Here is a 26,774-nt window from a genome sequence, read left to right as displayed (position 1 = left end):
GCCGGTTGTGGTGGCGGGTGCCTATAATCCCATCTACTCGGGAGCCTGGGGCAGGAGACTTGCTTGAACCAGGAAGGCAGAGGTTGCAGTGAGCTGAGATCATGCCACAGCACTCCAGCCCGGGTGACAGAGTGAGAATCTGTCAAAAAAGAGAAAGAAGGAAAGAAAGAAAGAAAAAAAAGAAAGAAAGGAAGGAAAGAAGGAAGGAAGCGAAAAGGAAAAAAGATGTAAGGAGACATTTCATCAAAGAAGAGCTACAGAGGGCAAATAAGCACATGAATAGGTTTCACATGAATAGGTGTTCACCATCAGTAGATACCAGCAAATAGAAATTAAACCACAATGAGATCACTACACCCTATTAGAACGACTGAAACAGAAAATAGTGATACGACCCAATGCCAGTGAGGTTGTGGAGAAACTGCATCTCGCATACATTGGTGGTGGTGATAAAAAATGGCGCAGCCACCCTGAAAAACATTTGAGCAGCCAGCATGCACTTACTATGCACCCCAGCAACTGCATGTCTGTGCATTAACCCCGGAAAAATGAAAACTTAAGTTCACACCAAGGCCTGCACGTGAATGTTCATAGCAGTTTATTTGTAATGGCTCCAAAGTGCAAAACCACCCAAATGTTTTTCCACAGGTGAATATGGTTAAATAAACCTGGGTGTGCCATCTATACAAAGGAATACTACTCAGCGATGAAAAGGAACAAACTAAACTGTTGATCCCATAAAAGAACTTGGGTAGACCAGGTGCGGTGGTGGCTCACGCCTGTAATCCCAGCACTTTAAGAGACCAAGGCGGACAGATCACCTGAGGTCAGGAGTTCGAGACCAGCCTGACCAAAATGGTGAAACCCTGTCTCTGCTAAAAATACAAAACTTAGCCGGGCGTGGTGGCAGGTGCCTGTAATCCCAGCTACTTGGGAGGCTGAGGCAGGACAATTGCTTGAACCCGAAAGGCAGATGTTGCAGTGAGCCGAGATCGTGCCATTGCACTGCATCCTGGTCAACGAGCAAAACTCCATTTAAAAAAAAAAAAAGAATTTGGGTGGATCTTAAGGGCCTTATGCTGAGTGGGCGAAAAACACCTCAAAGGTTACATAGGGCATGATTCCATTCATATAACGTTCTCAAAATGACAGAAACGGAGAAGAGATGTGTGGCTGCCAGGCAGGGGTAGCGTTGGGGTGGAGCAGGGGGCGACAAGATCCCTGTGGTAACGGAAGAGTTCTGAATCTCGACTGGGGCGGTGGTTACTGAAATCTATATACGTGGGGTAAGTTTGCAAAGAACTACACACACGTCCACGCAGGTGAATGCGTGTACAGGCTGCTAGGAACTGAATCAGATCTTAGTCTAGTTAACAAAATTACACCCAGGTGCAAGCCGACTTCCTGGTTTTGATACTGTACGCCAGTTACGTAAGGTGTCACCGCTGGGGGAAGCTGGGTGACTCTATTTTTACAACTTCCTGTGACTCTATAATTACCTCAAGTTTAAAGTAAAAATTTTAAAGACTCCTAGAAAGTAGAACAAAAGGGCAATGCAATGGGGTGAGAAGAGATGCTGAGAAAATCGCAGTCACCCAAAGAGACTGTCCCTACGCCCCGCGTGTGCCCCCAGCTCCCACGCCAGAGCCCACATCCCCACCTTCTCTCCCGCTAAGGAGGAGCAACGGCCAAGTCCAAGACCTGTCTGGCCAAGCCCGGCCCTTCCATGGAGCACAGCGTCTCGTCCCGTCTTACTCAAACATTGCTCCAGCAATTCTTTCCCTCTTCCGTTCGCCATCAATGTTTTCTTCTCCACTGGATCCTAAAACACACGTTATTTCCCCATCTTCATGCACCACGCCCTACACCCCATCTGGGGGAAACAGAGGCTACAAACACCTGTTGTTACAGAAAATAAAGAGATACCTCTTTGCATATCCACCTGCAGGGTAGAGATTTCAAGCCTGCTGCATTTTTAGAGAGAAAGGGCTAGAAAGGCAGATACCAATATATTCCCATGGTTAGCTCAGGGTGGGGAGAGTAAATGATTTCTGTTTCCTTCTTTAACTGTTTTCTGAAGTTTATGTAGCAAAAGGATTACTTTTGAGATAAGACAAAAATCAATAAAAGTTATTATTATTTAACATACTGGCTGGGTGAGGCAGCTCACACCTGTAATCCCAATAGTTTGGGAGGTCAAGGCGGGTGGATTACTTGAGTCTAGGAGTTCAAGACCAGCCTGGGCAGCATAGCAAAACACCGTGTCTATAAAACAAACAAACAAACAAACAAACAAACAAAATAGCCAGGTGTGGTGGCACGAACCTGTGGTCCCAGCTACTTGGGAGGCTGAGGCAGGAGGATCACCTGAACCCAGGAATTTGAGGCTGCAGTGAGCCATGATTGTGCCACTGCACTCCAGCCTGGGTGACAGAGCAAGACCTTGTCTCAATAAAATTAGGATAGAATAGAATAGAAGACTTCAATGGCTTCCTATGCACAGAGGCCGACTGTCATTTCTTCACACTTGCAAAGCAGGCCTCCGAGCCTGGCTCCGCCCCATCCCTGGTCTCAGCAGGCCAGGCCCCCTCACTGCCCCATGGTGGCCCCTCTGGGTGGGCTCAGGGGTCTGTGCTCTCTGCACCTTGGCCCCCGCCATCCTTTCTGGGTGGAAGTCCGCTCCCTGTCCCTGCCGCCTTGTCTCTGCCAAGCCAGCTCCTGATTGTCCTTCAGGGTCTTTTTGTCTGTTTTTTGTTGTTGCTGTTGTTGCTTTGTTTACTTTTTTTTTTTTTTTTTTTTTTGTGAGACGGAGTCTCGCTCTGTCGCCCAGGCTGGAGTGCAGTGGCGCCATCTCGGCTCACTGCAACCTCCGCCTCCTGGGTTCAAGCAATTCTCCTGCCTCAACCTCCCAAGTAACTAGAAATACAGGCGCCCACCACCACACCAGGCTAATTTTTATATTTTTGGTAGAGATGGGGTTTCACCATGTTAGTCAGGCTGGTCTTGAACTCCTGACCTCAGGTGATCCACCCACCTCGGCCTCCCAAAGTGTTGGGATTACAGGCATGAGCCACCGTGCCTGGCCACCTTCAGTCTTGAGCGATCACCTCCTCTAAAAGCCTCCCTGTCCCCAGTGGAGATGACGGCCCCCTCCTCTGTGGCTGCCCCCAGGCCAGCATCCCCCATCACCCAGTCCAGGTTGTCTCTGAACCTTCTCACCCCTGCTGTCTGTGGACTGAGCCCTGTGGGCCCCATCACGGGCTCCCTGATGTCCTGGCCATGCAGCCAGCAGGGAGCCCAGCAGGAGATGTGAGGGAGATCGGGGGAGAAGCGGGGGTGGGCATGTGTCCCCAGTCCTCCTGCGAGGCTGCTGAGGCCCACTGGGAACTTCCCCTGAGGTCCCTCTCCAGGGCCCCGTGGGCCTCTCTGCACCTCTCTCTCTCCCTCCGGGTTCGGGGGCTCTCCTCCTCCCCCTCTCCCAGGGGGCCAAGGTGTGCCGTCAGCTTGGTGTCTCTGGAAATGGCCCCTTTGTAGGCAACCCCTTGAAGGATTCTACTTTGGGGTGTCTGCTCTTTCCTGTTGGGACCGTGGCTGACACATTCTTGGTGGGGAGCGTGTCTGGTACAGGGTAGGCCACCACAGCTGAGGTGTTCTTGGTGGGGAGTGGCAGGCAGCGTGTCTGGTACACAGTAGGCTCTTTGCGTTTGCGTGCTGAGTGAATGCGTGGGTGGCAGAGACCTGGGGCCTTGGATTTCCTGCTCTTCTTGCTCTGCCCTCTGCCCCGGGAGGGGACACCTGGACTCAGCCATGCCTTAGGCCTCGGGGCACAGAGGCCCCCCTGTCTTTGCCCTCCGTGTCTGCAGCCTTGGCCACAGGCCCCTGGGCTGGGGCGCCCTGTCCACCCTTTTCCTCTGAGCTCGGCCCCGTGGCTCACCCTGGCCTGTGGGATGCCAGCAGATGTGACCCTGGGGTTTGCTCCCTCGGCTGTCGCCGCAAGAACCAGCCCGTGCTGGCTCGATGGAGGATGGGAGACTGTGGGGAAGAACCCGGTCCTCCCTGTGCCCCGTGACATGAGAGTGTGCCCTCTTGCCAGCCGCCCCCCGAGGGGCCATACCGCGCTGTGGTTGTGGGTTAGGCAGCATGATCACGGCAATGGATAACCAGTGCACTGCAGGAGGGACAGGCGTCCGCATCCCCCCCACTGGACAAACGAGGAGACTGAGGCAGAGAGGGCCAGTGGCTTGCTATGGTCACACGGTCGTAGGGGTACAGCCTGGGCCTGAGGCCTCGCTGTGGCTTAGCCCTGGTCTCACAAACGAGCAAGACCTGCTCTCCAGGGCTGCCCCTCGGAAGCTGGGCACCCATCCCAGCTGCAGGGCAAGGCTGGGTCTGGGAGGTTTTTCTCCTGCTCCTGAGCCCAGCTCTGAGCCCACAGGGCACCAACCCCTCTCACCTTGGCAACCTCCACCTCCTTCCTCGCCCAAACCAAATACCACCCCTTCCAGGAAGCCTTCCCGGCTCTTCCCAGTCAGGAGTTCCCATCCTTCCCAGACCTCCAGCGCCTCCCCTGCTGCCCTGAGCCGGGTCACCCACCTCTGCACTGAGTTGTCTGCCAGCCTGTGAGCTCCCCAGGGGCCGGGGCTGGGCTGGGCTCCTCCCTGCGCCCACACAGAGCTTGGCACAGAGCCCTGCACACAGTAGCCGCTTCCTAAGTGTGTGTCTCCTCCTGCTTATGTCCTGTCACCCCCACCATGACACCTTCAAGCAAGGGCACGGGAACTCGGGCCTCTTTGTCCCAGGACTGGCTGGGTGTTCGCAGACACTCGCAGCCAAGCCCCGCGGCTTCCAGGAGGGCTGAGCTCCCGGGCGGGGTGTCCTGGCTGTTGAGGACCCCGCACCTCGCTGCCTGCCATTTTCCCTTGTTCCTCTGTGGGCCGTTGACTCCTGGCCAGCTGCCGGGTGTTCCCAAGGCAGGCGCCTCTCTTCTGTGTCTGCCCTTCTCCCGCATTTCCTATAAATAGCCCATCTTTGCTCCTCAGTGAAAGGGAGCAGCGGGCTGAGAAGGCCTGGCCACCTCTCTGTCCCATGACCAGACTGTCATCGAGTTGCCGTGTGACCTTGGGCAGGTTGGGGCCCTCTCTGGGCCTCCACCCGTCAGCCCTGGAACCCGCTCCTGGTCCCCGCTCCTCTCCCCTGGGCCTGGCGTTGTGGTCTCCAGTGGTCTCTCATGCCCTCCCGGGACCCCTCATGGAGGACAGGGAGCTGCCCAGGGCTGAGAGTCCCGGGCTGGCCGGAAACCTTGAGTCAAACGGGGAAGAGCTGGTGATGCAGCGTCCTCAGAAATGGCCCCCTTTGGAGGGCTGAGTCACAGGGTGCCCGTGGAGCCCACCTGGGCGTGCACCCCTGGAGCAGGCCTCACACTCTCAGGTCCCTGGTGGGGTGACCGGGGTGCAGGTGGCAGGATCGGGCTGGCTGACCTGGAGGGGACAGGTGGGCCCTCAGTTCTGTGACCCCTGGGGGACAGCCCCCTGGGCTTGTGCTGTAAGGGAGGTCCCGAAAGCTGGAGACAGCTACAGAGGAGAGGGGTGAGCTTCCCGTCACCCAGGGCATGCAAGCAGAGGCTGCCTCTGCTCCTACCTGCACTGGCCCTTCCTCCATCCCTCCTTGTCCCCCACTGGGTCAGACTGAGACTGGGTCCTTTCTTGGGGGACCCATCAGAGCCTCAAAACTGGCTTCATCCCTCCGGTTCCTGCCCTGGAGTCTCCCGGGTTCCTGTTGCCTCTGGGACCCGGCTCCAGTCGCAGCCTCCTCCCTCCCTGGGTCTGTGCCAGAGTTCAGAGTGGGGTGGGTCTGCTGTCGATGGAGGGGTGGGGTGGGGGCTCAGCAGCCGGGACTATAGGAAGGACAGGGGAGGGGCCATCCAGGGGTGACAGGGAGCTTTGACTCGGCAGTCCCGGCATCAGGCAGGTGTCCGGACCCCGGGGCCACGTGGGAGGGAGGGGCCCAGGGCGAGGTGTTCCCCTTCCTCACAGGGCCCTCCCCCTGAGCAAAGGCAGCTCTGCGTGGGATGCAGGGCTGGGGGCTGTTTCCCTGGGGTGGGTACAAAACCCCCACTCAGCTGGCAGGTGGATTCGAGGGCCTGGGAGTCCAGTCTCGTCCTCAGCGTCTCACTCTGGCTCCTGTATGTGGGATGAGGGGCACCCTGTGCTCTGGGCAGCAGGAAGCCAGGGACTCTCTCCATCCTCCCCTGGGGATGCTAAACAACCTGGTGCTGGTCCCACATGGACCCCAGCCTCTTATTCACTCAGAACGGGGGCCCACACCAGGGCGTGCTGTCTGGAGGGGTGGTGGGTGAGATGCATATGGAGGGGGCTACAGTGCAGGGTCTGGCTTTGGGCTCGGCGTCCTGAGAGACCGCCGAAGAATTAGGGGTCTCTGGGCACTTCCTGTAGGCGGGGCTCTGGCGACAGCAGGGGAACCCGCCCTCACAGAGACACACCCTCCAACCACCTCACGCTCACGCTCAATCACATGCAAACCCACACCATCAACTCACCCGGAACCTCACTCAAGAGCCTCTGGGCGTCCCAGGCCCGTTCACACCCCCTCGGCTGCTGGGTTCTGCACACACCCCGCTGGCACGCACAGCCAGACACACACAGAAGCAGCCCCGCACCGTGGATCCACCACACCAAGACCCTGCTCCCGCCCGTCCTCCCGCCGCCACCTGAGCTTGGCTCCCGCCTACCCTGTCCACACCGGCTCTCAGACACACTCCAGCCCAGTGCGGGCCGCCCACCTCCCAAGGGTTCCCACGTGCACCCCCCTGGTCACACCACGCTCTAGCCAAGAGAGCACAGCGTGTCCCCACCCCAAGGCCAAAATCAATAAAACCACCCCCTAAACGGGACATAAAAGGAACCTCAACTCTTTCCCTGAAACCCACAGTAAAAACCCAGGACAAACAAGCATTTGATTTTTTTTCCTTTGCAGATTTTTTTTTAAGTAGACATAGTCTTTTTTTTTTTTTTTTAGTAGACATAGTCTTTTTTTTCTTTCTCATTTTACAGCAAACATTGCAAATATAGAAATATTTTTTTCTGTACAATAGAACGACTACAGTGTACATGGGGGCTGGGCTAGGGGACGTGCCTCCCAGCCCTTGGCCGTCCCGGCCACCCCGGCCGTCCACAGGCACAGCCTCCACCCACCCTGAGTCCAGCAGGGCTCCAGGACCTGTCCCGGAGGCCACTTGGCCGCCGGCATTCACTCTGCCCCTCTGCAGTGGACTCCGGAGGCGGCAATGAAGAGACGGACTGGACAGAGAATCCACAGAAAACCACGGACCGAGGAGATCACGTGAGGGGCCCCGAGGTGGCCACACCGGCCACACCCCCCACGGATGGCATTTTATGTCTTTTTAAAATAACTTGTCTTTTATTATATTTTTTTAAAAAAGGAAGAAAGTAAAGAGATAGAGAGGAAAAGAAAAGGCAGAGAAGACTCAAAAGAGGAAAGATAATGAAAAAAAATCCCCACCCCCACCCCCCATCCCTAAGACACAGTTTTCCGAAGTCCCTCGTGTGTGTGTGTGTGTGTGTGTGTGTGTGTGTGTGTGTGTGGACACGTGCCACCCGGGGCGACAAGCGCATCCCAGGACTGGCCACAGGAGCTCGGGACGTGTCCCCCTTGTCTGTCCCCACTCGCTCCCCCCTCGCCTCTGCAGGGCCCCCCGCTGTCACAGTTGCTGTGGTGGTGTGCGTGTGTTGGGTTTGGTGCTGAGTCTCTGGGTGGATCCTGCATCCTTTTTGGTCCAGTGGGCGTCGCCGGTCTTGGGGGGCTCAGGACTTGTGCTGGGCCGACACGCCCTTCCAGTAGTCCAGGATGTCGTGCAGATCCTCGTCTTTGGCGAACTGAACCTTCTTGCGCAGCGCATGGCCCGCGGCCATGAACTCCTCTTCCTCCTTGTGCCGCCGGCGGCTCAGTCTGAAGCGCTCCCAGATGCTCTGGGAGGCCCGGCAGGTGTACTCGGGGCTGGAGGAGTAGCTCAGGCTGTGGTACTGCGGGGACAGCTGCGAGTAAGTGAGGTCGCGGGGCCGCGGCCGGGTGAGTGGCTCCAGGATGGACGCCTTGCGCCCCAGACCCTCGTGCGGAGGCGGCGGCGGTGGCCCGGGGGGCGCAGGTGGCTCGGCCGGGTGGGAGCCGGGGTACGAGTGCCGGTGCTCGCTGTACTGGCGACCCTTCTCGGCCTCGGCCCGCAGCACGGCGGCCGCGGGTGTCACAGTGAGGATGGCGTCGGCCGCGGGGGAGCCCTTCTCGATGTACTTGGCCTCGGCGGCCACGGCCTTGTGCACCCCGACGGCCTCGGCTCGGAAGGCGCGGGGGCTGCGCACGGAGCCGCTGGACGAGGTGCTGGCACGAGGGGGCCCGGCGGCCTCCACGCTGTGGTGCCGCTGCAGGCTGTGGCCGAAGGCGTCCTTGTACCCGGGCGCCAGGAAGCCGTGCTTGGCGGCCAGCGGCTCGGACAGCAGCACCAGCGGCGGCTCCGCGGCGGACACGGGCCCCGACTTGACGCCCTGGAAGGAGGTGGACTCGGACTTGAGCGCGTCGATGCAGTTGTTGATGATCTGGTTGACCTTGTCCACCTCCTTGGCGATGGTGGAGATCTCGGCCACCGAACTCTGGCTGTCGGGGCCCGGCCGGCCCAGCTCACAGTCCCTGCGTTCCGGAGGGTCCCCGGTTCGAACCTCCATGTAGCTGCCCTTGCTGGCCTTGGGGGTGTCTGCGCTCTCCACCAGCTTGTACTGCTCCACCTCGCCGGCCGCAGGCAGGTAAGGGATGCGCGTCACGGCCTCGGGGCCCAGCAGCGGGCCCTGGGACAGCGGGGCCAGGCCAGGCGCCTCCAGCTCTGGCCCGTACTTGAGCTCGATGATGGTCTTCTTGAGGCTGCCAGCTGCGGCTGCCGAGGCGGCCTTCTTGTGCTTCTCCTCCTGGCGCCGCCGCCTGCGCAGGCAGTAGTAGACGGCGCCCAGCACCAGCACCATGCCGAAGAGGCAGCCCAGGATGGTCATGATGTAGTGGGTGGCCGTGGAGGGGCTGGGCACCGGGCCGGGCGGGTTGGGCAGCCGGGGCAAGCAGATGGTGAGGCAGGTGTGGTTGTGGCGCAGCCCGGCGCTGGTGGACACCACGCAGTAGGTGTAGTTGGTGAGCGTGAACAGGTTGGTCAGACGGATCTCCTCCTGGGCCTTGGTCAGCCTGGACACGGTGGAGGCCTTGCTGTTGTTGAAATGCTCCAGGGTGTACATCCGGTGGAACGGGCTGGGCAGCTGGACGGTGATGGTGGCCGAGTTCTGAGTGAGCTGCTTGACCTTGATGAGGGGGCGGGCCTCGGCCTGCGTGGCCAGCGTGGGCAGGGCCACCAGTGGCGTGGTGCCGTCCCCGGAGAAGCACTCATCATCGGCACAGGGCATGTCACTGGGCTCCGGCGGAGGCGGGGGCGGCGGGGAACGGCCCGGCTGTGAGCGCCCGGATGCTGGACGTGGGGGCCCGACCACCTCAGCCGCGTACGAGTCCTCGGTGCAGACTGACTGCAGTTTGCTGAGGATGCTGCGGTGGCCGCGGCGGCCCTGGCCCAGGAGGTAGTAGCCGGAGTAGACGGGCGGCGACTCGCACTGCATGCGGTCGTACGTCTGTGTGGCGTTGGTGAAGGCGGCCAGCCAGCGCAGGAAGCCCAGCAGCTCGCAGGAGCAGTAGAAGGGGTTGCTGTAGAGCTCGCACACCGACAGCTTGGCCAGGCCGGCGAAGGTGCCGCTGTTGAGCTGCTGGATGCGGTTCATGGACAGGTCGATGTTGACGATGTTGGGACACTCCCAGAAGCTGCTGGCCATGACCACCTCGATGAGGTTGGCCTGCAGGTACAGGTACTCCAGCTTGCCCAGGCCGCGCAGCATGCCCTCCGTGAGGTTGCGCAGCCGGTTGTAGCCCAGCTGCAGCACCTGCAGGTTGAACTGGCCCGAGAAGGCGCCATCCTCGATGTAGCCAATCTCGTTCTTGGTGAGGTTGAGGTACGTGAGGTTGCCAAAGCGGCTGAGCGAGGCGTACTGCACGCTGCGGATACGGTTCTCGTTGAGCCGCAGGTCCACGATGGTGCTGTTGATCTGCTGTGGGATGGCCTCGTAGGGGGGTTGGTTCTGGCTGCAGATGGCCAGCCACACGAAGCCCTTGTCGCCCTCGATCAGCCAGCAGTCCGCGCGGGCCAGGCCGCCCGCGTGCAGCAGGGTGGCGGCCGCCACGCACACCCACAGCGCGCCCCACCCACGCCCGGCCATCGGGACCGCCCTGCAGGGAGCCCCAATTCAGCCTGCCCAGGGAGACCAGGTGGGGGGCCGGGCGGCAGCCCCCAGAGGGATGGAGGGGCGGGAGGGGGAGGTGCCTGCACTCTCAGGGGTGTCCTGTCCCAAACCGCATGGCCGCGCGACGTAAGCGCGGGGAGGGAGGGTGCCTCCCTCACGGCCGGCCGCCTCTCGTCTTCCGCCCCAGTCCTGTGGTGACCGAGGCCTCCTGCCCCATGGGCCTGGGTGTCCTGATGGCTCCACTGACTCCTCCTGCTCCGACGTTCCTGCTGCAAGACAAGAGAGAAGACAGCGGTCAGGGGACAAGAGAGAAGACAGCGGTCAGGGGACGGCCGGCATCTCACAGCGGCGGCATCCGAATGTGGCCTGAGTCCCTGCTCCGCTGAGCCCCCTGAATCTCTTCTGTAAAACACAGAAGAAAACAGAAGCTCCTTCCTCAGAAGCCCCTGGGGGGTCCTGAGACAGGTCAGGATAGCGGAGGAAATGCTTCACCCTCCCGTGGAGGGGTCTCCTTGGCTCTCGGCCTCAGTTTCCTCATCAGCAAAATAGACGGGGCACTGCCTGCTTGGCCATGTTTCAAGGTACTGACAGCCCAGAACCGAGGTCCCTGAAGCCCATTTCACTCTCGGCGCAACCCCGGTCGGATAAGGAAACTGAGGCAGGGGACTGGGACCTAAAGTCGCTTGGCTGAGGAGTGACCGGGCTTCCACCAGCTGGCTGCGGCCAGGGATGTACGTGTGAAGGCCCTCACTGGGCACGGTGCCTGTCACCTGGGGCTTCTGCTCCCAGGAGGCCCGGCCACAACGCCCCTGGAGCCGCCTGTAGGAGCTACCCTGCGCACTCGCCGCAGGGTCCGCAGCCCTCAACACAGAATCCTTCCGGGGCACGGGCTCCTGTCCAGCCCTCTGGGAGGGAGGCACCGGGAGGTATTCTGGCCTGTCCAGGGACTCGTGTCTGCCAGGTCTCGGTCTGAGCTCGCCCGCCCTGTGTCCCTGGCACGCTGTGCCCCCTCTGGGCCTCAGTTTCCCCAAATGAGCCAGCTGGATGGTCTCTGAGGGTGTCTACCCGGCACTGGGACTTGGCACTGTCTGCACCTCACCTTGGTGGAGAGGGGCCACCTCCCTTCTGGAAGGAAGGGAACTGCTTGCTCTGTGGAGGATTTCCAGGCTCCACACATCCTCCTCAGGCTGGGAGAGGGACAGCTCCGAGGTCCCTGGGGGAGCTGGATGCCTCTCCCACCATCCTCCCCACCACCATACGGGCTCCTCTGCTCTATTCCTCAGCCTCCACTGGACCCTGAGGGTGTCCAGGCAGGACGGTGCCTCCTCCATCTCCCTAGTGTCTGCTGAGCCTGGACACAGAGGATGTGGCGACTGAGCTGTAGGCGGGGAAGCCCCAGGCAGGAAGGACCCTGCAGACGGGGCTGGAGGTACGTCCGGGGAGCGAGGCATCCCGCTGGGCTCCTGCTCCCCCATGGACCCCCCCCCACCACCCTCGAGATAAGGGGGCCCCTGGTGTGCGACCTCACCTCCCGGCCGCCTGTGTTTTCCCTGCAGGATAGAGAAATGGGTGTGTTTGCTTGTTAATATGTGGATTTACAGTCGGCCCCTGTCACTGAGCTGTGGCCTGGCGGGCAGCCAGCTGGGTGTATTTCACTGATATTGACGTTTGCAACTAGTCTGCACTGAAGCGGTTTAAATTAGAGAAAAAAAATATAATGATGTAAAATGGGTTTTTTCCTCCCTTTGGAAACTTCATAAAGAACAATTTTGTTCCGGCTCCTGGAGAAGAGTCTATTTCTGATTTAAAGAGAGGGAGAAGTCAGACGGCATGGGGGCTACAACGAGGTCCTAGCGGGCCTCAGGGAGCTAACCCAGGGCTTGGCCTGGAGTCGCCAGGGGACGCCAAGCCCAGCCGGGCAGGACCTGGCTAGGCCCACTCAAAAATGGCTCAGGGGGCTGCTTGGGTAGGGAAAAATGGGGTCCCCATGTGGTCCGGTTGGATGTGAAATCCACCATCACGGGAGTCAGCGCTGTCTTGGTCACCATCATGCCGTGTGCACCTGCCAGCCCGCACCCACGCCAGCCCCTCCGTCCCTCCCCACCATCCCTGCACCGTGCCCAGACAACCTGTGCCAATGCTGGGATTTAGCTTTCCCAAGCCTCCTGGGGGCCCAGGTCTCAGGCAGAGGCGCGTGCTGGCCGGGGGCGGGCCAAGGGCATGGGGCGGATGGCGTCCGGCTGTGCCCGGCCTCCGGAAGGGCAGGTCTGGCCAGCGGCCGCACAGGAAGCGTATAGGAAGCGTGGCGCCTCAGCCACAATCGTAATCACCTTTAATCTCTTGCTCAAAATAACCCAAAGTCAAGGTAAGGAGGATTACAGGGCCTAAGAGCCCTCACCACAGGCACAGGGAGGAGGCTTGGGGGCCTGGGGCTGCCCCGGCTCTCCTGGGCCCGCAGCTGAGGGCTGGAGGGCTGCATGCACATGGGGTTCACGTGTGTGTGTGCATGTGTGTGTGTGCATGTGTGTTTGTGGACACATGTATACCTGCGTCCACCCACACACGTGTTTGTACACGTGAGCCCTCGTATGTGTGTGCCAGGTTGTCTGTGTGTGTGTACAGATGTGTGTGCACAGGTGTGTACACAGGGCGGGTGATTGTGTACATGAGTGCACAGGCCATGCTCACTGGGGCACTGGGCAGAGCAGGTGTCACTGAGGACGCCCTGTCTGGGCAGCGAGGCCTGGGGCTCTGGTGCGTCTGGGGCTAGGTGGAGGCAGGTGTGGGTGGCACCTTGGTGGTGCAGCTCGGAGCCCCCCAGATTTCCTCCTCATGTTCACACGTGCACGGGGGTCTGTATGTCTGGCATGTTGCATGCATGCAGGAAACACGCTCTAAGTGTGCACCGGTGGCTGACATCTCCAGGGCCCAGCTGGGTGCCACACTCTCTCCCCCTTCCTGGCTCACCTGGTTCATCCCCTGCCAGCCCTTTCCTTACCACCATGCCCCACTCCCCCCATTGTGAGTATAAGAATCTGTGCATCAGACTCCTTGGGAGTGGTGCTGGGAACACAGCCTCACCTCCCCACCCAGCTCTGAGCCCTCCTCCATCAGGCTGGGGAGCCTGTGTGATGAGGGAGGCAGGCCGTCCCCAGCCCAGAGTCCAGCCCTCACCTTCCTGCTTGGCCCCTCTCTCACCCCAGAGTACAGGTGAGCAGCAGCCTGGCCTGCAGGGGCTCAGGGAGTCCTCCCCCCACCCCCAGCCTGGCCTCGCTGCCAAGTCTCCTGGGCAGGGAGATCTTCAGGGCGTGTGGGCATGACTCCCCAGTGTGGCCAGCGCCCTGCCAGGGCGGAAGGGTGGGCCCGCAGCCCCTTAGGAGGCACAGATTTTGCCCCCTCTATGGCCCCCAGCTTTGGAGGGACCCCAAAGTTTTCTTTTTTTTTTTTTTGAGATGGAGTCTTGCTCTGTCACCCAGGCTGGAGTGCAGTGGTGCAATCTCAGCTCACTGCAACCTCTGCCTCCTGGGTTCAAGTGATTCTCCTGCCTCAGCCTCTCAAGTAGCTGGGATTATAGGCACACACCACCATGCCCGGCTAATTTTTGTACTTTTAGTAGAGACAGGGTTTCACCATATTGGTCAGGCTGGTTTCGAACTCCTGACCTCAGGTGATCCACCTGCCTTGGCCTCCCAAAGTGCTGGGATTACAGGCATGAGCCACCATGCCCACCCAAGGGGCCCCGAAGTTTTCATTCTGCAGCTCACTTTACAGCGGGGAAACTGAGGCACAGAGACCGAAGGACTTGTCTGAAGTCACACTGTGAGTCAGCCCTGTGCAGCCTCCTGTCAGGGGCCGGGGGGAGAGGCTGGACAGGTGCTGTGCTAGGAGGGGTTCGGGGGGTGCCCCGGGTCCAGGAGTCCCCAAGGGCAGAGGCTGCGGACCTGGCACAGGAAACAGGGAAAGGCCGAATCACCTAGGAAGGTTCTGGACAGACCACAGGCCCCCCCAAAGCCCTTTCCAGCTGGGCTCGCTCACTCGTCACTCTCGATGCCCCGCCAGCCTGTGCCCTCGCTGATCCACATTCACACCTGCCGCTGCACCCCACGTCCAGCGATCCGATCATTAAACAACATTTCTAGAAAGGAGTGCTGGCTGGCACGGAGGGCAGGTGCGGAGACCCCGCATGGGCGTTACTGTCCTTCACAGCCCCAGCCCCAGCCCTGGTCCCCTCCTCAGCACACTTGCCGCCTCAGACCCAGAGGCTCGCATGGGCGTGGACCACAAGGCCCCAGGGAGGGCAACAGGCATCCCTCAGGAGGGTGGCTCCCCACTGCCTGAAAGGAGCTCCCTTCCTCTCAGCCCATCTGCACCTGCTCCCAGGGCCTGGCCTCCTGCCTCAGGGAGACACAGAGGCCGTGGCCCCTCTGGAATGGGCACCCCTTGGGTCTGATACCTCCAGCCCTCTGCAATGCCATCCTGCCCACACCGCTTTCTTGGATGCACGGAGGTTCTGTACTTGCGCTGTCCAACAGGGTGGCCACGGGTCCCCTGTGGCTCTGGAGTGCCAGAAACGTGGCTAGTAGCTGCCGTATTGGAACTCGTAGTTCTAGAACCGTCCATAAAACAAACCAACTTGACCTGTGTAACTTCCAGCCTCTGCCTCATTGCAGCAGGTTTTCTTGGAAGGATCGCCAGCGGTTTCCATCCCCCTCCCTCACCTCCTCTTCCATCCTCAGCCCCGCCCCACCGGGCGTCCCCCCTCGGGCCCTCTGAGCCGCTCTCACCAAGGCCACCGGTGACCTCTGCCCTGCCAGGGCCCATTGTTGTCTTGCTCAGCCTCTTGGCAGCCCTTGGCCCAGGAAGCTGCCGGCTCCCTCCTGCCGCCCTCTCCACTCCAGCATCCTAGCCGCCGCCCTCTCTGTCCAGCCTCCTTCACCTTCCCCCCGACTCCACATGTTCCAGGCCAGGCTCGGTCCTCACCGCCTCCTCTCCCCAGCTCTCCCAGGGGGTCTTGTGCCCCGTGCTCTTGTCTCTGTGCAGCTGACTCTCGGTCTATCTTGAGGCCCTCGGCTGCCCCCGACTTGAAGATTCTCCCCCGTTGCGTCTAAGTGGCTGCTCCAAGCTCCCGTCCCCGCTGGCATCTCCCTGCCTCACCATCCGCCGCCTTCCTCCACCAAAAGTTGACGCCGCATTCTGGACTCCTCTCTTTCCTCCCCCCACACCTGGTCCAACTCCAGCAGCATCTAATCCACCTGCAGAAGCATCTGGAATCACTCCACTCCCACCACGACCGCCCAAACCCACCTCCGGCAGGGACGACGCCCAAGGTTGCACCTGGTCTCCTGGCACCCACAATCCATTCTCCCTCCACGGCCAGAGGGAGCCTCGCTAACCACCAAGGCGGTCCTGCGGCCCCGCGCAGCCCTGAGGGTGTCCAGTCCTCCACGCGTGGAGGAGAATCCGGCCTCCAAACACAATCTCCAGGGCCCACCGGATCGGCCTCCCCTCCTTCTCACTCCCAGTCCCCTGGTGCACGCCCCCTTCCTGGCTGAAGAACCTGCACCAGCCGCCCCTCCGCCTGGGAAGCTCCAGCTCCCTCCCGTCATTCACTCCGAGACGCAGCAGCGTTGCCCCAAGAGCCCTCCCTGCTCTGCACCCCAAATTCACTCTCTGCACCCCGAATTCACTCTCAGCCCCCACCTAGTTTAAATCCTGGCCCTTCTCTCTCCCTGATGTTCTGCTTGGTTATTTACTTTTAATTCATGTTGGAGCTCCTCCTGCCACTGCAAGAGCAGGAGCTGTGTGTCCTGGTCACTGCTGTGGCATCCCAGGGCCGGCGCGGTGCCCAGCAGCCAGGACTGGACAGACTCGGGCCACGCTGCGCACAGGCTGGGATGCGCCGGCTCTGCTTCCTCTTCCGTTGAATGGGAGTAAAGACCACTCCTCCCAGGGAGCTTGTGGTTTCTCACAAACATTAACTTCCTTTTGTACTTTTTTAAAGAGGTGGGTCTCACTCTGTTGCCCAGACTGGAGTGCAGTGGTGCAATCATAGCTCACTGCAGCCCTGGCCTCCTGGGCTCAAGCCATCCTCCTGCCTCAGCTTCCCAAAGCACTGGGATTACAGGTGTGTGTCACCACACGCGGCCATCCACTTCATGTTTGATCAAGCCCATAGGAGCTGTTACCCCCTCAGGAAAGATATGACATGCCCGCAAGGGGTTAGGGGGTCCTAACCCTAACCCACAGGGGGTCCTGCATCTCAGCTTTGGGCCATACCCCGCCAGGTCTCATCTGGTCTGTGCACGTCCGTACCAGCTTCAGTGTCTGACGCCCCTCACCCAGATGGAGAGAGGCCTCCACGTGCCCGGCCCTGGGCAGCCACAAGAGCACCACAGGCCATGCCATGGGACATGGGACCACGCGCCCTCCGTGGTCTGGGTGGGAAGCCCCTCGAGTGAAGGGACTGGCCAGGGTCGCCTGGGCTAGCCGGGGAAATGGGCTCCCAGAACCGCTGCGTTCACTCACAGCCGCTGGCGAGGTCTGCTCGTCGCACGGGGACCTCGGCTGTCCTGGGGGCATCTGCCTGTCCCAGGCCTGAGCCTACCAGGCTTCCACCTTGAGACAGCTCTGCCTCCCACAGGCAGGGCCTGGAGGGAGCTGGAAGGGGTGGCCGGCATACCCTATTCACAGAGAGTGCTGATCAGGGGGACAGACACGGAAGCCGGGAGAACAGAGAACGGGGTCAGACTTTAGGCCAGGTGACCCTGGAAATGTGCTTAGCTCTGGGCCTGTCTGGAGGGTGGAGAAGGGGCAGGAACCACCAGTGGCCTCTGGAAACAGGTGCACTCCTGGGACCCAGCTCTGTCCAACAAGCTGTGGCAGGTAGTGAGCCCCCCATCAGCAGGGGTGTTCAAGCAGGAGCTGGCGCAGAGGACAGGGCTGCGGGGAGGTGGTGTGAGCGGGAATGCCCCCGATGGAATGAGCTGTGGCCACTTCAGGGAACGTTGAAGGTGGAGGGAACACTCAAAAGGACGGAGTCTGAAGCATATTTGACCTTCCCGAAGAAGCTCTCTCTCCTGGATGGGTGGAAGGCGAGTGGCTTAGCATCTGAGAGTGGGACCCACCCGCCTCGGACAGCAGAAAAGACCCCGACTCCAGCTGGAATCTGCTGGGATTCAGAGCCAGGGGCCAGCCAGTCTACCGCCTGCTGTGCCCCCGAGACCCGGAGCAGGAGGGTCCGTGTTCATCTCCTGGCCTTGCTCTGTCCACTGAAGGTGGGTTGCCGGGGACTGGACATCTAGGAACCACGGGGCCCCTGAAGGACTTACAGACCACCGTGGGGCCTGCAGGGAAAGAGGAGGTCCGGCCGGGGCTAGGGAGGTGTGCGAGATGCGGGGGGGGGGTAACCAGACCACAGTGGGGCCTGCAGGGAAGGAGGAGGCCTGGCTGGAGCTAAGGAGGTGTGCGAGACGGGGTGTAACCAGGCAGGGCTTTGGCAGGAGCTGCTGCTCGAAGGGCCCCAGCAGAAGAGTAGGAGTTAGGGAAGGAGGGTAACAGGCATCCCAGGGAGAGGGGGTGTGTTCCAGCCATGAAGGCAGGAGGCCCCTCCAGGGAGTGTGGGGTGTCCAGGGCACAGGCAGTGGCGGGCAATGCTGGGCGGGAGGTGGGGCTGCAGGGGTAGCTGGGGGCAGGTGGAAGGGCTTGAGTGCTGGGAGAGGAGCCTGTTCTTTAACCGGATCATCTCCCCTCCCTGGGCTTCTCTGCTCAGAAGGGGTGGGAGGAGAGAGTGCAGCATTGCTCCCTGAGAACCCTCTCCTGGGAGACCCTCTCCCCTCTGAATACTGGAGTTGCTGGGAGAGCTGGCCACAGCAGGAGAGGCCAGGCATCCGGGCCAGAGCCAGAGTCCCAGGTCTCCAATTCCCACCTCCAGGCCTCAGTTTCCCCCATCCTAACATGAAATTGTTGAACCAGATGCCTCCAAGGACTCTTGGGATTGTGTGCGGCGCCTGGTGTCTCCCCAGCTGGAGCCCTTATGACATCTCGTGATCACCCTCACACACACTGCCCCCTGCAGAGAGCACCCCGCTGTCCCCCAGGGGACGATGGGGACAGTGCGTGTGAGGTGGGCACCAAGTTCCTTCCGCGGCCTGTGTCATCACTAATGAAATCAAGAAATATGGTGGTTCCAGGCTTTTAAACTTCTTACGGCTGAATTTGCATAATCACAACAGCCGTGCTGGGACGGGCGTGCATCTGTCTAAAAATATTGTTCCTCGTCTCGATCATTTAAACCAGACAAGAGGCCAGGGCTGGTGTGGGGCCGGGGCCGGGGCTGGACTGAGGATTCTGCTGATGGAGCGAAGTTTCCAGCTCCAGGGGGAAAGGTGGGCGGAGGGCCAGACGTGTGGGGGAGGCGGGGAGATGGTTGGAAAGCTATAGATCGATAACTTTTCATCGTTCCAATGTTTTGCCGACAGATCATGTTTACTGCTAACGTCTGCCTGCCTCTGCAGCTTGGCTCTCGCCCTGTCTGTCTCCCTGGGCTCTGCCGCAGAGCCCATGAGGCTGTGATAGGCATATCAGGGCAGTTGGGCCTCGAGCCGCAAGGCCTGCCACGGTGACCTGGACCAGCTAGGAGCAGGTGGGGGGCCCGCCTGTGCACCTGCTGCGTCAGGGGACACAGAACCATCGTGGGCCAGGAGATGGTGTTGGCTGTGCCGTGCGCCTGCTGTGTGACCTTGGGCATGTCACTTAACCTCTCTTAGCCTCAGTCCCCTCATCTGTCAAACAGAGATCATCATGGTGTCTGCCTCCCAGGGTTGTGGTGGGGGATGCATCACCAGTTACTGAAGGCTCCTGGCATGATTCTGGGCACAAGGGGGTGCCCAGTAGACACTCATTTCCTCCTCGATAGGGGAGGGAAGGTCAGTGCAAGGCAGTATGGGAGACGGAGCCGCACGCTGGACATATGTGGGTTTTCCTTCAGCACAGTTGCCGGACCTGGTGCCCACAGAGGGGGGCCCATAGAGGGATCTCACCAGCTCTGGGGGCTCCCTCATGGCTCCCCCAGGCCCAGCCCTCTCTTCCGCTCCCTGCTCCCATCCTATTGTCCAGGGGAGGCTGGCGGGGGTTGCAGGCAAGGCCAGGGCTGGGAGGGCTGACTCGGCGGGGCTGGCTCCTGGGGACATGGCTGCAGGGTTGGGTCTAGCAGGCCCCTGACCTCGGCCTTGCCCTCCAGGAGGCCGGGCTGGGGAGTAGAACGGAGGGGACTGCTGCCTGCACCACGTTCCCACTGTGTGAGGACTCGGTGAGTGCTGGGGAAGGTCAAGGGGCTGTGGGAACGGTGCCGAGTGCCTGACGACCTTACCATGTGACCTTGGGCCATCCACACGACTCATGGAAGCTGCAGGGCTCCCCCTGCCCTGCCCCCAAGAGCAGGAACACCCTACAAGTGTGCAACAGAGAAAAGCTCCTGTTTCCTCGACGGTCCGCCGGTGTGCAGCACCTCCCGCACGCAAAGCCCCTCCCCAGGGTTCAGGGAGGCAAAGGTTAGTGTTACCTCAATTGGACAGATGGGGAAACAGAGGCTCAGCACGGGAAAGTCTAGCCAGGAAGTTGAGACTCCCCCACGGCAAGGCCCAGGAAGGGGGCAACAGCACTCCACTGCTACTTAAAAATGCAGATTCCCGGAGTGGGCGCAGTGGCTCACACCTGTCATCCCAGCACTTTGGGAGGCGGAGGCAGGAGGACGGCTTAAGCCCAGGAGTTCGAACCCAGCCTGGGCAATGTGAGACCCCATCTTTACAAAAAATAAAAAAATTTGCCGGGTGTGGTGGTGTGCGCCTGTGATCCCAGCTATTTGGGAGGCTGAGGCACGAGGATCCCACCGGCTCAGGAGGTTGAGGCTGCAGTGAGCCATGATTGTGCCACTGTGTTCCAGCCTGGGTGACAGAGATCCTGTCTCAAAAAAAAAAGAAAAAAAAAAGTGAAAATGCAGATTCCTGCCTCACCCCAGAATATGCAGAGGCAGGCCCCGGAGTGGGAGCCCAGGGCTGGGTGAGACAGACCCTCCCCAAGGCCCTGGCCCTGGAAGGTCGGGAAGGGGGTGCCTGGTCCCCTCTGCCTCCTCCCGACCAGAGCGGGGAGGGATCAGGGCTGGGGCTGGGGCCCTGAGTGCTGCCTCCTGGGATACACCAGGCTTATTCTGCCATCCTACCTCTGGGCCCGCAGCCCCGGGCTGCTCTGGAGTTAATTAGAGACTCAAACATTTAATGGTCTGTTATGCTTCCACGGGGCATCTTTTAAATTAAAAAACATGATGTATGGCGCCGTTGGAGGGAGAAATCACTTTGCAATGGTTCCCTGCTCCGGCGCTGGCAGGGATGTGGGGTGCGGGTAGCTGGCGGGCCCCGGGAGAGAAGGAATGACCCTCTCCAGGAACACTGGTCCCCCTCCCACCACCGTCAGAAAGCGCATCACTTATGCCAGGGAAGGGTCTAGGTGTCCAAGGATGCCTGGCACTTTCCTCATCACGCCCTCATAACCCTGGCAGCTGGAAGTTCTATCTTTAGTCTTACCTGAATCTCTCCAGTTGCTTTCAGGGATGGCTGGTTTGAGAATGAAGGCAGACAGGTGCTGGTTCTTCTCTTCCTAGTAGTACCCTGACCTCCAGGAGCCCCTGAGCTCTGGGAAAGCCTTTCTGATGATCTCAAGCTTGCAGATTCTGTCCCTGTTCTGACCGGGGGTCACAGCCTGGTGGTAGAACAGGACCTCCTGCTAAGATGCTGGAAGGACCCTTTGGGGGAGCTGAGGCCTGGCTCCCCTCTCCCCAGGCGCAGGTGCACAGGCGTGTGGGCTGTCTGCAAGCACAGATCCTGCCTCATAGCTCCGTTACCACAATGACTGAATCTGTGTTTCCTGGCTGCTGTTAATTGTGCTAGAGATTTGGGGCATGGTTTTGGGGTGAAGGTTAGAAATGAGCAATTAGCCCTCAAATGTTAAACTAATAAGGGAAATAAATGATCAAGCAAAGTCTAGCCTAGGAGGTTTCAGCAACGGAAGATGGGCTGGGACGGGGCTGGGATGCGGCCGCCCCAGGCAGGGAGTGGCCCAGCCCGGTTTGTTCCATGACCAGGATGTTTCCACAGTCGGAAGGGGTGCTATCTCCTGTCTGTTACTAGAAAGTTCTATCATGACCCCAGGGATGCTGACACAACACCACGAGACAATTACTGTCCTACCGCCCAGGGCTCCTCCTGCCTCGAGAGGACAGGGAAGGGATTTGCTGTCCCCACGCCCATCAGCACCCGAGAGGCCTGTCACTCCCTCTGGAGGCTTCCCCGGCCACCAGCCCTCGCTCACACGGTCACACCATTTCCACTCCCCAAGGCCACCTGTCGGGCACTGCGTGTCCCGGGGACTGGTGTCCCGGCTGCCAAGGAACCTCAGCTGGATCTGGCTGAGCTGTGAAAATAAAAATGTGGGCTGGGTGCAGTGGCTCACACCTATAATCTCAGCATTTTGGGAAGCCGAGGTGGGTGGATCACTTGTGGCCAGGAATTCTAGAACAGCCTGGCCAACATGGTGAAACCCCATCTCTACTAAAAATACAAAAATTAGCCGGGCGTGGTGGCAGGTGCCTGTAATCCCAGCTACTCGGAAGGCTGAGGCAGGAGAATCGCTTGAACCCAGGAGGCAGAGCTTGCAGTGAACTGACATTGTGCCACTGCACTCCAGCCTGGGTGACAGAGTGAGATTCTGTCTCAAAAAAAAAAAAAAGAAAAGAAAAGAAAAAAGAAAAGAAAAATGAGATGTCTCTTGACCTCATCACACAGCCTTTCCCCGAAGCTTGTTCAGTGCTGTCCCCACTGTGGCTTGAGCTCACTTCCCAGGAAACAGGTTTCTGCAGACAAAGCCAATGCCACAGCCTGGAGACGCTTGCTTTTGACTTGCTTGTCATCAGCTCCGTGGGGCATATTTCTCCCCACCGACATGGCCTTCCACTGCTTTGCGGCTCGGGGAACTCCATGCCATCCTGAGACAGGACACCCGCCTCTGTCTACCAACCTCTTTACTGTTTGAATTCTTACATTTAACTGTCAATCCACCTGCAGACTATTTTTCTGGTGTAAAGAAGGATCAAAATTGATTTTCTCCCTTCCCTCAAATAGGCAACAAATTGCCCTGACACTATATTGAGTAATCTATTCCCTCGGGCTGATTTCTGGTGCTCCATCTCCACCCAGGCTGGAGCGTCTCCTGCCTCTCCTCCTACCCCCTGCAACCTTACGTGGCTCCCCAGTACCCTGGAGAGAGTCCCCACTTCTTAAAGGGGCTGACCGGGCATCAGTGAGGGTCCTTGCTGTCTCTCAGCTCTCATTTTGCCATATGAGGCTGTGATTCGCCTGGACTTCTTGCATTTTTGCTGACATGCTGTTTCCTCTGCCTGGGACGTGAACCCCTCCCACCACCCCAGTGTTCCCCTACTCAGTGGGCTTCTCTGTTCAGCCCCCAGATTGGGGCTGGAACCTCCCCTCTGTAACCGGGGCTGCCTGTGCTTGCTCCGCTGTGACCCCACGCTGCCAGGCTCTGATTCCCATCTATCTCCACCTAGAGTCCACCTTCTGCACCGAAAGCTCGGGGCAGGTAGGGCTGGAGCTGGGGTTTCCTTTCCAGGCACTGAGTAGGCAATGCATGCTGAATGAATTCAGGGAAATATTAACTCCATAGCTGCCTATAACGGAAGGCAACCAGGCCAGGCACCTGGCTCATGCTTATAATCCCAGCACTTTGGGACGCCGAGGCGGACGGATCACCTGAGCTCAGGAGTTCCAGACCAGCCTGGCCAACATGGCAAAACCCCGTCTCTACTAAAAATACAAAAATTAGCCAGGCGTGGTGGTGGGGGCCTGTAATCCCAGCTACTCGGGAGGCTGAGACAGGAGAATCGTTTGATTCTCCTGCGGAGATTGCAGTGAGCTGAGATCGCACCACTGCACCCCAGCCTGGGCGACAGAGCGAGACTCCGTCTCAAAAAATATATAAATAAATAAAAGAAGGCAATCCGAAATCGGCATATGTCATGGTTTTCCTGGGATGGGCCCTGTGCATGTCTATTTCCCCGTATAATGGTGAATACATCCTCTTGTCACTCTAAAAGTATCCCATTTGGGGCAATAAATTGTCATCTGGTCACCCTCTCACGAGGCCTCTCTGTGGGACCATTCCTCCTATTTCTATTGATAACACCTCCCCTCTCTTCTTTTACCAATTTCAGCACAATATCAATCACCATAACTCTATAAGAAGCTTCCATACCTGGCAGGAAAGACATCCTTCATCATTCTCCCTTTTCTGCGTTTCTTTACTCTTGCCATTTGAATATTCATTCAGATGAACTTTTAGAATGATTTTATCTCGCTTTGTAAAACTCGCCGCGAGCCTGTTGATGGATGGTGTTAAACCTGTGAATTAATTCTGGAAAGACTTTCGGGTAATATTCCAACACGGCACATCTCACCACTCTTGTTTTCTTTGATATCTCTCAGGATAACTTTAGAGAGTTTTTCATAATGATCCTAAATTTCTCTTGTCGATTCATTCCTGGGAATTGGGAGGGTTTTGTTGTTTTATTGGTGCCGTTGTAAGTGGGGACCGTTTATTTAATTATGTGTCTCGACTAGCTGTTGTTAGTTCAGAGAAAAGTTATTGATTTGTATATGTTGGTTTGATTTCCAGCCCAGCACCTTCGTATTAAATTTTTATATTAAGTCATTTTTTTTCTCAGTTGCTTCTCTTGGGTTTCTAAGATGTTGAATCATTTTGTCAGCAAATAATTACAATTCTTCCCTGTAGACATCCCATTTAATTCTGTTTCGTGTCTTATTGCTATGTCCAGAATTTCTGGACAATGATGAAAGCATTGCTGTTTTTTAATATAAGTTTCTGAATGGGAATCATTAAAAAATCTCATCACCTAGAATGATTCTGGCTGTTGAACTGAGGCAGATTCTTGACTTCGATAAACACGTGTGTTTCTGGTTCTATTTCTAGCAGTTACTTTAAAATCCGAAATTGGCACTGGATTTTATCAAATGCCTTTCGTCATTATGAATGTGCATTCCAGCTGACCTGCGGACACTGTGTAGTTTATTAATAGATTTATCTAATATTAAGCCAACTTTGAATTTTTTGTATAACTTCTACATAATCATGGCCGATTCTTATCTCTGCGATATTCTGTGGAATTGGATTTCCTTGAGTGTCTTTGAGGCTTTTTGATCCAATATTCACGGGTGAGATCAGGGTGGGGTTTCATTTCCTGCAGGGTCTTGGCTGGTTTGGGGTTTGAGGCTGTCCTGGCTTCCTCCTCCAGCTCATCAAACAGTGTTGCTGCTGGAAGCCCCTGGCTCTGTAGGCTTGGCCCCCCTCCCCAGTGGATGTGTTCTGGAAAGTCCTGCAGGCAAACACCACACACTGCTTTGTAAAGTGAATGATCATTTTCTCAAGTGAAATGTCACGCCTCATTTGTCTTCTGTGCTTTCCAGATTTTCACGATTCAGGGTCAGCTCAAAGCAGGGTGAACGACAGAGAAGCCTCCTCTGGGAGAGCTCACGACCGCCTGGAAGGCATCCGACGTGGCGGATTCGGAGATGGCATCTGGGAGGGGCTGGTCCCCGGGTGGGGCTGCCGAGGGCCTTGGAGGGTGACCCCAGCTCCCTGCCCTTGAGGCTAGGCCTGTGAGACCACCCCCGCCCACCTCCTGGGGCCTGCTGGTCTACGTGCCGCGGCATCCGTGCTGACAGATGGACATCCCAATAGGCATTTGAGAGGGGAGGGCACAGACAATACAAAATGAATAAACTGCAATCTCAGCCCCTTCGGGACGGCCGTTCTAACATAGGAGAAAAAGAACAGACGCAGGAAGTAAATAGGGGCTCAAGGCAGGACTGCTAGGGCTGACCCTGTCTGCAAAAGACAGCTGCGTCTCTACCTCCCACCTGGAGTCTGCAGAGACCTTGACACCCCCTGCTGAGACACAGGGTCTAGCTCAGCACCCCTGAATCTGGGCTGGCCTGAGATAGCCTTAACCAAGGCGCTGGTAGAAGCGAAGCCGTGTCCGTCCTGGGCACAGCCCCTAGCTAGGCCGGCTGCCCTGCCTCCTGTGTCCTGGAAGCAGCCACCAGGTGAGAAAAGCGACTTTCCCAGCACCCTGCTGTGAGGCCTGGGTGGTGGGGGGTGTGGTCCCATCGAGACTGAGAGGCTAGGGCCATGGCACTGGCTTGGGAGTGAAGGAGCCGCTGCTGAGCAGAGGTGAACCGCCCTGCTGAGCCCTTCCCAGTGCCTGATCCAAGAACCCTGAGCAAAAGAAGCCGGCCCTGAGCTCCGGGGTGCAGGACTTTGTGGGACAGTGGAGGATCACTGACTCACACCAAACCCAAGTCCTCAAGTAAGAGGGAGTGGGTGGGGAGCCCCAGGCCTCCTCCAAGCTCACGTTCCCCATCCACCACAGGGGGCCAAGCTCTGGCTCTAAGAATCCACTAGAGAATTGGAGGGCTCCTGGCAGTGAGTTGAGCAGAGGGGCCCTGTGTGGTGTGAGGGCCAGAGGAAGCTGGCAGTGGCAGCTCCGCGGGGCAGGAGGAGCTGGGCTTTAAGCTGAGTTTGCCTCCTGAGCAGCCGGCTGCTCCCCAGCTAGGTGATTTGCAGAATGTCCTTAAGTTCTTTGAGCCTCAGTTTACCTTTCTGACAAATGGGGCCACTGATAGCCATCATGAGATGATGGACAGGACCATCACGACAGTGAGATGCGATGGTGTTTGTGAACATGCTGGACACACGGAGGAGCTGGTGTGAAACTCCCCTTCCCTGACAGAAGCTGGGACCCGGGTGGAGCTGGATCCTCCCACTCAGTTCCTGATACTCACAAAACTCTAGGTCTTTCCCAGCCTCTGTTTTCTCTCCTCTGAAAACTGAAAATACTAACATCACCCTGGGGTTCCTGGAGGGGGGGAACGTGAGAAAACGCATGTGCTGTGTGCTGCCTGGGGCGTGAAGTGGTCCAAAAGCCATCGGTGGGATTTGCATGGACAGAAGGAAAGATGGGGGGTCTGAGCAAAGCCCAGGAGGTGCCTCCAAACCAGGGGACCCTGAGCGCTGGGGCAGCGGCTTTCTGTGAGGGAAGGTGGCCAGGACCCTGAGTGAAGAGGACTGGGTGCCTGTTGGCAGCAGCTGGCTTCTGCTCGCCCAGCCAGCTCTGCAAACCCTCCGCGTCTCAGAGCCTATCAAGAATCTCTCTAATAACACAGCAAACATTAATTACAGCTGAAAGGCTGCAGAATGCGGTTGGTCTGAAAGAGGCTGCCCCTTGTTAGTCAGTGAGCCTCTGGGAAGGGTGCAGGCCGGGGCTGGGCTCCCTCCACAGGG

General features: G+C 58.5%; 1 protein-coding gene across 4 annotated transcripts in view; it reads right to left on the bottom strand.

The window, feature by feature from the left end:
* Positions 1 to 6,971: 6,971 nt before the first annotated feature.
* ELFN1 (extracellular leucine rich repeat and fibronectin type III domain containing 1) overlaps positions 6,972 to 26,774 on the bottom strand; it is an 82,039-nt gene continuing 62,236 nt past the window's right edge. For all 4 annotated transcript variants that reach the window (XM_016957005.4, XM_016957004.4, XM_054687322.2 and 1 more), the window contains exon 3: positions 6,972 to 10,621. In XM_016957005.4, the coding sequence (XP_016812494.4) occupies positions 7,842 to 10,328 (2,487 nt within the window). In that variant the 5' untranslated portion in view covers positions 10,329 to 10,621 and the 3' untranslated portion in view covers positions 6,972 to 7,841. The remainder of the gene's footprint in view (positions 10,622 to 26,774) is intronic.

The sequence above is a fragment of the Pan troglodytes genome, chromosome 6, assembly GCF_028858775.2.
Source record: "Pan troglodytes isolate AG18354 chromosome 6, NHGRI_mPanTro3-v2.0_pri, whole genome shotgun sequence".
Taxonomy (NCBI): Eukaryota; Metazoa; Chordata; class Mammalia; order Primates; family Hominidae; genus Pan; species Pan troglodytes.
Note: the sequence above shows the minus strand (reverse complement) of the source record. Positions and strands in the feature narration are given on the sequence as shown.